At 36.9% G+C, this 12,022-nt stretch overlaps 1 protein-coding gene across 2 annotated transcripts in view; it reads right to left on the bottom strand.

The window, feature by feature from the left end:
- Window positions 1-3,576: 3,576 nt before the first annotated feature.
- Window positions 3,577-12,022, bottom strand: part of GSTCD (glutathione S-transferase C-terminal domain containing) — a 47,095-nt gene continuing 38,649 nt past the window's right edge. The window contains exons 11-13 of one of the 2 annotated variants that reach the window (XR_014027122.1): window positions 9,297-9,366; window positions 7,554-7,615; window positions 3,577-4,339 (exon numbers count right to left, since the gene is read on the bottom strand). Coding sequence is in view for 1 of the 2 variants with exons in the window: in XM_081332820.1 (XP_081188946.1) it covers window positions 4,203-4,339; window positions 9,297-9,366 (207 nt within the window). In the remaining variant the exon portion in view is untranslated. The remainder of the gene's footprint in view (window positions 4,340-7,553; window positions 7,616-9,296; window positions 9,367-12,022) is intronic. The other variant, XM_081332820.1, reaches the window with a different exon arrangement.

Raw genomic sequence — 12,022 nt, 5'->3', positions numbered from 1 at the left:
TCACCGCAGATGGGGACTGTAGCCAAGAAATTAAGACACTTGCTCCTGGGAAGGAAAGCCATGGCAAACCTAGACAGCACACTAAAAAGCAGAGACATCACCCTGTCAACAAAAGTGCGTATAGTCAAGGCTATGGTCTTCCTAGTTGCAGTGTATGGCTGTGAAAGCTGGACCATAAGAAAGGCTGAGCGCCAAAGAATTGAGGCCTTTGAACTATGGTGCTGGAGAAGACTCCTGCGAGTCCCTTGGACTGCAAGGCGATCAAACCGGTCAGTCCTAGAGGAGATCAAACCTGACTGCTCTTTAGAAGGCCAGATCCTGAAGTTGAAACTCAAATACTTTGGCCACCTAATGAGAAGGAAGGACTCACTGGAGAAGAGCCTAATGCTGGGAAAGATTGGGGGCAAGAGAAGAAAGGGACGACAGAGAATGAGGTGGCTGGATGGAGTCACTGAAGCAGTAGGCGTGAGCTTAAATGGACTTCAGAAGATGGTAGAGGACAGGAAGGCTTGGAGGAACATTGTCCATGGGGTCGCGATGGGTCGGACACAACTTCGCAGCTAACAACAACAACAACCATCCAGACTGAAATAAAGGGAAATTTATATAGGCAGGAATAAATGTTAAATAGAAACACATAAAGATTTGTCATCATAGGAAGAGGTAATATTAGCAAGATTCTCTGTTGGCTTCTTATTCATATATCAAATAGATTTGGTTTTGTCCGGTTAAAAAAAGTACAATACAGTAAAATGATTTCCTGCCCAGAAACTCTTATGATGGGGCAGGATTCTAATTTGTGATGGTAATCGAGTTCTGATCACATACCTATAGTATTTGGACTACTGCAATGAACTATTGAAGATGACCTAGAAGTTATAAAAATGCAGTGGATAAGTCAAACTCCATCATGTGAAAATAACACATCCGTTACAAGAAATCCCATTGAATTCAAATTTACAAGTTGCCAAAATCCTATGTGCTCACCTTGTCTGGTCATCTAGTTTGGAGGTACTAGTGGTCACTCCTCCTTACAAAGTTTTTGGTCCAGAGATCAAGTAACAGATCTTCCCAGAGATAGTCCTACTTTTATCGTATATTCTCCAGCCTGGAAGTGCAGGCAGCCTCTACACTACCGGCATTTCTAAAATTAAGCAAAAAGTGTTTTTTCCAATTAGCCCTTACTTTAGTTTAACTGAATGGTACTTACAATTTTATATTGGTATTAACTGTAATCTTTAATACATTTGGACTGTGGCCACACATTTGTTATATGATGTATCCACAACAAAGTCTCTGATTCATTTTTCCATGTTGCATCACTGTTATCTTGGATAGACAGTGAAATTCTCTCACTAGCATCTACTGAAGAACTTCCAAAACACTTGTAGACCTGATTTTCTCCAACCATGATCTTGTCACTTATGAAACTTCATTATCAGCTCATAAAATGTCTTTTGAGCCCTTTTGCTTAGCCACCTGCTTATTTCTCTTTCTCCCACTGACTAGGGAGAAATGACACTGCTGCCAAATTCCAGCATTTTTCCATTTCAATGTGTGAGTTCGTTTTGGATAATAAGCTTTTAGAGTTTTTTTAAAAAAGCTGATTTTAGTAATTATCTATCAAATTTCTCTCTGACGCAGTCAGTTTTGTAAGACTGTATTCACACCTTTGTCACTTATGATTTGGTAATGAAACAGAATGGTACTACTAAAGATATTTCCTTTAAGATTGCTTCATTTATATTTTGGAAGATAAAAGCTGCACACATTTGGGTCTTCCTGCCTTTTATCTTCACAGAAATAAAGTGTGAACAAATTGCCTTGGGACTGTTTGTCTTGAAAGTCAGTTTTAAAGTGTCTTAAACATTACAATATAAAGTAATACAAGCAAAAACTATCATTAAATATGCAACGGACCATCTTAAATGTTCAATAGTAAATGTTAAATTTCTTATTGAAAGAATCCAATAGTCTCAAAAACACATTATACAGATATTAGAAAGCTAGTGCAATAGAATGAGAACAAGAAAAAATATGCTCATTGGTTATGCCATAAACAATAGTAAACTGTTACAAAAACCACTCAAAACAAAATGTTTCTTAACAGGATTACTGTATTATTTATTTATTTATTTATTTATTTATTTATTTATTTATTTATTTATTTATTTATTTAATTTGTATACCGCCCTTCTCCCGAAGGACTCAGGGCAGTGAACAGGGCAATGCATATTAAAAACAAGATACAAAAATTAAAAGCGATTAAACAAACAATGCCCATGAATAAATTAATACACATTAAAAAGTTAAAAACAGATTTATAAAACCCAACCCCATCCCATCAGGCCAGGCCAGCTTGTTCAAAAAGGTAGGTTTTGAGATCGCGCCAGAAGGAGCAGAGGTCAGGCGCCATCCGGAGCTCGGCCGGAAGATGGTTCCATAAATCCGGCGCGCCCACAGAGAACGCCCTCCCCCTGGGGGCCACCAGTCGACATTCTTTGACCGGTGGCACCCTGAGGAGGCCCTCTCTGTGGGAGCGTACTGGGCGGAGGGAAGTTGACGCCGGCCGCAGGTGCTCCCCAAGGTATTCCGGACACATATTGCTCTTTCTTTGATTAGCTTTGGACAATCTCTTTAATTCTTCAGACAATAAATATGAGAGAAGAAACATAATCCAAGCTTGAAATATTAGAGTTTGAACATTTTATCCAGCCCTGACATTACTGGAGGAACAACTAAGTCTACTCTAATGAATTAATTCTGGAGAAGGTTTACAGTTCATTGCTTGAGTAAACCAAGCAGAACCTAAACACTGTAATAATTTAAAAAGCGCTCTGTATCTGGTTACGCTACTGAAGAATCTGTCTGAATGGTTAATGACAACATAACTTAAAATGAGTTTTTTTTAAAAAATGAGCTGATATAAATTAAAGCCTGAAAAAGGAGTGCTATTCCAGTGTTTATTCAGGAGGACCAAGCTGTAACCTACACATGACCGCATATCTCAAAATACCAACAATCAGTTTTCCTAGAGAAACAGATCTAAAAAAAAAAAGAAATGAAGTACAGGCATGTGGCTTTTTTCTACTGTAACCAGGGCTTTTTTCCTCATAGAACGCTCAGAACGGAGTTCCGGCACCTTTTTTGGATGGAACCTTGTAGGGTAGGCAAGGCGGGTTGTATGACATGTGTGAGTTCCGGCACCTTTTTCTTTTACAAAAAAAGCACTGACTGTAATTGTCATTCCCACAGATGTTTTCTTTTCCCTATCCTCTTCCTCCCCAGCATTCATGTGGCCAAATCAAAACATGGAACATAATCGTCACAGGGAAAGATTAAAGGATCCTTTCACTGAAAGAAGATAGAGTTGCAGAAAAAACAGGTAAATGTACATACACACACTTAAAAGAATTCCTTACAAATCTGCTTTGTCCTACAAAGGCCAGTAATCAAAGTTAATGTATAAATCTACTTGTGAATTATATACTGTAAATACAGTGGTGAGTTTGACCTGAAGCATTCCCTAGATGACCTTGGCTATCTTGAAATAGGCTAAGAAAGAGTGGACCTAGTTAGCACTTCAATGGGAAATTACCAAAAATATAAAAACCCTTAAGCTAGGGTAGGAAATTGCAAATAATCAAACCGCACTCATATAGTTATCAAGAAAACCACATGGATGTTGACCACATACGATCACACGTTGACTGCAATGTGAGATTTTTTTTATTTAGAGTACACTTTTCTGAAAAAAATTAAAATATTTGACCAAAGTGATACTTTGTATTTACAGCAATACAGTTGCAACTGAGCACAAAAGATATAATTGTACAATATTGAGAAGAAGATACTATGATTTGTTCTCTAGTTCAATACTGATAAGCCTAAAACACTTGCAAAATGTTTCCCAATGTGCAAGACCAATTTTCATAAAAAAGGAAATCATTCTTCCAAGAACATATTGGTTGCTATTATAATGTAGACTGCTTAACATTTTGGGAGAGCCAGATGTGATTTAATCACATATTTCAAACAGGAATTAGGAAGCTTTGCAAGATAGCCCCTACTGCGATTCCTTCCTTTTTCTGGAGACAACTGATTCAAGATGTACAGCGTTTCCTTTCCAGTCTTCAGAAAGCTATTTGCATTTTGATCAAGAGAACTAAAAATTAATTCAACTTGACAGGAAAACCTTTGAATTAAATTGGGACACCAGTTATCAAATTATTCTTTGGGGAACATGACTCTGGTTCCATGGTTATCACTTGGACTGAGTAGTTGCTTCTTTCCACACTCCAAGCCCGGTCAAGGTCCACCAGTCCCATGCACTGTTTACCTGAAATATATGAACAGAATATATATAGGCAAGGTTAAGATAGGCAAGAAAATGGTAAGTGAGCACCTGTTCAGCCTAGACGAGTTCAAATCACCAGGACCAGATGGATTACACCCCAAGGTTCTCAAGGAACTGGCAGACGTAATCTCAGAACCACTGAACTATATTTTTCAAAGATCCTGGAGCACTGGGGAACTACTAGAGGACTGGAAGAGAGCTGATGTAGTTCCCATCTTCAAAAAAGGGAAAAAAATAGCTCCAGGAAACTAGACACCTATCAGACTGACCTCAATACCTGGGAAGATTCTGGAAAAGATAATCGAACAACAAATCAGCGAACACCTTGATGCAAACAAAGTCATCACTAAAAGCCAACATGGGTTTGTCAAAAACAGATCATGCCAGACAAATCTTATTGCATTCTTTGACCAAGTGACAAAATTAATGGACCAGAGGAATGCTGTAGATATAATTTACTTGGACCTCAGTAAGACATTTTATAAAGTAGATCACAACCTACTACTTGACAAGATAGAAAAATGTGGGTTAGATAGCATCACCACCAGATAGATTCATAGCTGGCTGACAGGCCGTACTCAGCGTGTGGTCCTCAATGGAACTGTACCTACATGGAAGGAAGTGTGTAGTGGAGTGCCCCAGGGCTCTGTTCTGGGCCCAGTGCTCTTCATCAACGATTTGGATGAGGGGATAGATGGGGAACTCATCAAATTTGCAGACGACACCAAGCTGGCAGGAATAGCCAATACTCCAGAAGATAGGCTTAAGATACAGGAGGATCTGGACAGACTCGAACACTGGGCGCTATCTAACAAAATGAAATTCAATGATGAAAAAAGTAAGGTTCTACATTTAGGCAGGAAAAATCAAATGCACAGGTATAGTATAGGTCGTACCTTGCTCAATAGTAGTAACTGTGAGAGGAATCTTGGAGTCCTAGTGGACAATCACTTCAATATGAGCCAGCAGTGTGCTGCAGCTGCCACAAAAGCCAACACAATGCTAGGCTGCATTAACAGAGGGATAGAATCAAGATCACGTGAAGTACTAATACCACTTTACAAAGCCTTGGTAAGACCACACCTGGAATACTGCATCCAGTTTTGGTCACCACGATGTAAAAAAGATGTTGAGACTCTAGAAAGAGTACAGAGAAGAGCAACAAAGATGACTGGGGGACTGGAGGCTAAAACATATAGGGAACAGTTGCTGGAATTGGGTATGTGTAGTTTAACGAAGAGAAGGGTGAGGGGTGACATGATAGCAGTGTTCCAATATCTCAGGGGCTGCCACAAAGAAGAGGGAGTCAAGCTATTCTGCAAAGCACCTGAAAGCAGGACAAGAAGCAATGGATGGAAACTAATCAAGGAGAGAAGCAACCTACAACTAAGGAGAAACTTCCTGACAGTTAGAACAATTAACCAGTGGAACAACCTGCCTCCAGAAGTGGTGAATGCTCCATCACTGGAAGTTTTTAAGAAGAGACTGGACAGCCATTTGTCTGAAATGGTATAGGGTTTCCTGCCTGAGCAGGGGGTTGGACTAGATGACCTCCAAGGTCTCTTCCTCCTCCTCCTCCTCCTCCTCCTCCTCCTTCTCCTTCTTATTATTATTATTAAACTTTTATTCATAAAACATGAAACTCAGTCAACTGAACACTCAAATTGACTGGCACTAATGGTTGACACGGGCTGCTGCCAGCATCCTAGGTATCAACCAGGTATCTCCTTAAAATGTAAAATGTTCTTAATAGCACAGTTTTTTGTAGCTTTGCTGGAGTTATTGCAGGAAGTTGCAATTTCTTGATGTGTGTTGTAAAGTTTTTGGACATAGTTCCCAGTGCCCCGATGACAATGGGTATTACTGTTACGTGTTTCATCCATAATTGCGCAGTTTCAATGGCCAGGTCGCGGTATTTCGTAATTTTTTCCAGTTCTTTTTCTTCGACTCTGGCATCTCCTAGTACAGTGATATCAATCAGTTGTACGCTTCGGTTCTCTACAACTGTGATATCTGGCGTGTTGTGTTCCAAATGGCGATCTGTCTGTATTCGGAAGTCCCACAAGATCTTCATCCTCTCATTCTCGACAACTTTTCCACCCTATGTTCCCACGACTTTTCGGACACAGGCAAGTCGTATTTTTTACACAATGCCCAGTGAATTAGTTTAGCAACTCGCTCATGTCTAGCTTTGTAATCAGTTTGCGTGATTTTGCTGCACTCACATATTAAATGTGAAACAGTTTCAGCTTTGTTGTTGCAAAGTCGGCAATTTGGATTGTCAGTAGATGTTTGTATCTTTGCTTTCATGGCATTAGTTTGTAGTGCTTGTTCTTGAGCAGCCAGTATTAAGCCTTCTGTTTCTTTCTTGATGGTTCCCATCTTAAGCCATGCCCATGTCAAGTTGTTATCACATTTTCCTTCAATGTTTTTCAAATGTTGTCCATACAAAGCTTTAGTTTTCTATTATTATTATTATTATTATTATTATTATTATTATTATTATTATTATTATTATCATTATCATTATCATCATCATCATCATCATTATTATATAGTATGTGATAAAGGAACAATCACTTTGTTTCTAAAAAAAATTCTGAAAGCCAGTTAAGATGTCAACCTTACATCTGGGGAGACCCAAATTCCAGATCTCCCACAATCATAGAAAATTACTGGTTAACTTGGGCCAGAACTCTCTCATCGCCACCTGTCCTATAGAGTTATTGTTGGGAAGAAATTGGAATGTATTTTGGGTTTCTGGAGATATATGAAAATATTATAATAATAATTGACAAAATACTAATAACTTTGAATGCTACTTTGTAATCTATCTTTGGTCTAAATAAAAATTTACACATCATCTAATTTTATACATCTGGTGACTACCATGCTTTATATTATATACAGAAGTCAATCCCTATAACAGTGATATCCATAGACAGAATACTATATAAATTATTTTTTATATTGTTAAGAAACTGAGAAAGTAGAAGTAACAGAGGAGTAGCAAAAAGAAAATGTGTTGTTTGGAAGAGCAATTTGGGTTGGAAATATAACGAAAGAAAGTTGACAGCACAAACTTAAGCATTTGTTGGTAAATATTCAAAAGTGAGTCCCACTGCTTCAAAAAACATTACTTTCAGGGAGGACTAGTTATGATTAAGCTTAACTGCACCCCAGTGTATTTCAGTACCTGTTTTTAGGGAACATGTGTTTCATGCTAATCTGATCTGACCTCCCTCCCCCTTCAGTCATCTGTTTAAAAGGTGAAGAAAGATGACTGAAATAGAAAGACTTTTAATGGACCCTAATGTCAAGTATAACATCAGAACTAACAAGACAAGAATAAGAACACAAAAGCTAAATGGAAGGAAAGAAGATGCTTGAGGTTCAGAAATTTCTCCTTTTCCTATTTTTTCCATGAAGGGAAAAAGGACTGCTGAATCAACGTTTAAAAGCACACAAAGACACAACCATTCCACCCATCCTTATCTGACATATTTCCTTTATATATCACCAAAGTATTGTAAAAGGTACTCACACCCAATTGGTGAATGACACCTTTTAAATGCACAGCTGGGTTGATAACAGCATAATTTTGCTAACTTTAAAATCTGCCAGATTTACTGAGAGATACAAAAGGTTAGAAGATCCTGGAATTTCTTTATGTACCCTGAAGCATAGAGACCGAATATTTTATGCAGGTGTCAAAGCAAACACTTTTATTGTTGTTAATACCTCTGTGATATAGCCTGTAACTAAACACTTTCATTAATATTAATCCTCATTTTTTCTCCTGATTAATTATGCACCATCAAGTCATTGCTGATTCTTAGCAACCAGATAGATTTTTCTGTTACTTCTTGCAAATATTTACTTCAAATATTTATGGTTCACTTTTCAATCACATGTCTTCCTAAGACATTTAATAATGACAAAATCAATTAGAATAATACTGTAGAACATCACTTAAAAGTTTTAAAAATAGTCAAATTAATCAGCATTAGAATTTAGTCAATAGCCAGTTTTTCAGGGCAGAACAATTAGCTTTGATATAGTCAAACAATCACCAAGCTTGAAGGCTAATAGGCACAGGGCAGAGAGTTTGTTACAGAGAACACAAGAGTTGGGAAAAAGACGTAACTAAAATTAGAGTGGGGATAAATAGAGAGCTGTAACTCCAAGCTAACAGACAGCAATCAACTCTAAGTGAGTTACTGATATGCAATAAAGATTCCTAACTAGTTATGCCTATCATATGTCTAAACTAAGTATGAATGTAGAACTTGCTCAAGCCATGCCGTAGACTACTGCTTGAAAACTGCTGAGATCTTACCAGTGAGATTAATAATTTTTGTTCTGTTCTGCCTTACAGTGAACCAAATAATTTCTGTTGGTTGGCCTACTGTGTTTTGTTGCTGTAAATAATGCCTCATTTTATTTTTTAATATGTTGAGTGATATGTCTGATTTATTGATGTTGATTTCCATACTATCCATACTAAAGCATATTATTGCTGTTTTTTATGAGTCACTAACCATTTTGGATATTTATCCACATGTTATATATAATTAAATTGCTCAATGATATAAGCATTTAGCACAAAGAAGAGGTTGTGTTTTAATGTGTTATTATTACAAGAAAGCTAATTTCACAATAGCACCTACTGTACATCTATCAGAAGAATCAGGAAACAGATTTTGAAGAGAGGGAGGCACCATTAGTAGTGTTAGTATGATTTTTAAGGAAATCTATGTCTGCAAGGGCAAGGCTTGCCCAAGAGTCTTCGTGGTTGACAAGAGATTAGAATCAGCCATACACTTTTATAACTTCTTGTTCATAAACATGTCACAACCAGCCATTAATAGTAAGCTAATCACATCACCAACTACAGTGTATATAATCTCCACAACAGCTGTTCTACAGAAAAGCATACCTATTTGCCTGCGTTCAGAGGGCAGCTGGACAGCTGTCTGATCAGCAAATCTGCAAAGAATCATGTGCTCCTAGAATATAAAACACACACACACACACACACACAAATGGTCACTGGCATTGTTTCACTCTACAAAAATAATTATTTTAATAGGACTATCCAGAAAAGTAGGTTTATCTATGTTTCTCTTAAAAATTGCTATCAGCAGAGTTTAGATTATACTTTTGTCATTCATTCTGAAAGCCAATGAAAGGAGAGCAAGGGAAAGTTAATTCATGTTCATCTGACTCAGTCAAAACCGGATACAGCTATTATAATTGCAAATGAAAACTACAGGATTCTCCACTGGCAAATATTCTTTGGAAAGGGGAAACATATCCCTGACTGTATTTTTGCCTCTTTGCTTTTACTGCTATAGCATTAAATGACTTTAACCCAGTTGTAATGCCTCCTATGCTACTATTCTGTGCCTTCTCCTTCATTATTTTTGACTCTTGGATAGGCATGCTCTGTGATTGAGTACAAGACTCCCAGATGAATTCATAACGCTGTACTTTTATACCATGAGCTTTTGAACTGTTGATTTGTTTGCTTATTAAACTCTATCCCTAAAGATTAACTTTACCTGTACAATCTGGAACTAAGTTTCATTAATGCAGTCACATACTGTAATTGACTGAATATATTGTGCCTTACATGCTTCCTACTGAGAAGACCTTAGAAGTCAGTCTACTCCCTATTAAGTGAAAAAATAAAGATCAATGGCATGATGGTATATGTATTATTTTTATTTTTTCAACTTATGCTTTATTTTGTACAAACTGTTGGTCCCGAGACTGGTAGATATGGAATTTCAAACCAGTAAATTAAGAAGGAAATGTATTGGAAATATAAACATAGGTAGACATATACATCATCCCCGCAAAAAAGGTGCCAGGCTTTGAACTACCACATCAGTAATGGGCAATCCTGAATAGAATTCACACCTCGCACGGCGTCTGCCAGGACTGTCCAATAAATGGGGCACAGTATCCTCCCTAGTATGATTGTGAGATCCCACGTCAAACTGTAGATCACATTGTAACCAGCTCTAAGCTGAGGGCACATACCGGTCCAGTATCTGATTTTTTAAAAATACAAACAATGCTGTGCTTCAATGATTAGACGGCATAGACCAGGGGTGTTAAACTGCTGGCCCATGGGCCAGCTTCATCATACCTAAGCCATGCCCACCCCATTGCCAGCAATGCAAAAAGAGTTGCAATACATCGCGACATGTCACATGACATGGCGAGTTTGACACCTGTGGCCTAGACATTGGTATCTGAACATAGATCTTTTTAACATTTGTATTTTATTGTGTTTTACTAATCTAGGTGAAATGTTAATAAATATTGCTAATCCATGTATAAAATGCCATATTCTCTTTCTCTCTCTGGTTTTTAAATCACAGTGGGGGGTTTTTTTGTATGTTTATTTAACAGTATAATTCAAACCAGAGTTTGGTATTCCAGAAATAACACTAACTAGGTACTTTGGATTCTAAATGTCTGGGAAACAGAAGATAAATCTAATATTTAGAAAAATGACATAATTGGAATAAAACTTCCTTAGATGTGTTAATGGCTTTATGTGTGTAAAGTGCTCCCTCTTTGGAAACATTAGCTTAAATGAAAAAGCTTTCTATTCGTGAAGAAAAAGGTTTTATTGACTGGATATTTATCCCCTTAATGGGACAAAATCATTTTATTAAATTGTACAACAGGTTTTCCTAATTTCTCTGATACCCTATACAATATATACATGATATCACATAGCTCATGCTCTAACTGTAGAAAAATTGGTTGAATGCCTCTATTTGCAAGTGTATATCTTAAGATGAGTCAAATGTTGCATTATTTTTGATGCAAACAGGGAGACCACTTTATCTGAGAGGCCTGTAAGTGGGGAAAAATGGTAGGTTAATGAAGGCTTAATCAACCCACCATTTTTCCCTTTGCTCCTCTTTTCTAAAAAGCACTGTTCTGTATTACATATATGTGTATTTAATATTTACGTAACTTCGTTTAGTGATACAAGGAATTTTCTATAAGAAAATTCACAATCTCACTGACCAACTACCACTTCTTTATTATGAGTTTTTGTTACTGCCATTTTGAACAAAAAATTAAAGGATAAAAATGCTTTAAGCTTCATTTGACAAATAAAAAAAATACAAGGCTGGGATAAACTATGGAGTGTGTGACAATGTCTAGCCACTAAGTTGGCTTCATAGGGATAATTAAAAGTATATAAATCCAAACTGGAAGGGTTCTCATTAGTGCTGATACAACCAAGTTATAAGATATAAACTTGGAATTGGGACACCATCTGGTATAGATTCACATAAAATACTACAAATAAATTGGACTTATTTTGGAATGTCTTCTGGCACAAATGACCTTTTTTTAAAAAAAAGAAAAAACCTGTTGCACATTTATGAAAACAATCTGTTTCGTGGAACCTGCAATGTTTCACTATGACACATCTTAACTTATGAATTTGCTATTTTCTTATCACTGCAACATTCAATGAACTCAATGAAAAAAAGAATTTTCAGAAATTTAAGAAGACGTGGAAAAATATACTGCACCCATGATAGAATTTTTTTAAAATAATTTACATTAGTAACGTTTTATTTTTTCACTAGTTTAATACTTGGAAGTAAAATGTTGATAATACACAAA

Source organism: Vipera berus (assembly GCF_964194415.1).
Source record: "Vipera berus genome assembly, chromosome: 7".
In the NCBI taxonomy this organism is placed as follows: domain Eukaryota; kingdom Metazoa; phylum Chordata; class Lepidosauria; order Squamata; family Viperidae; genus Vipera; species Vipera berus.
The sequence above is the reverse complement of the archived record's forward strand: the minus strand, read 5'-3'. Positions and strand labels throughout refer to the sequence as shown.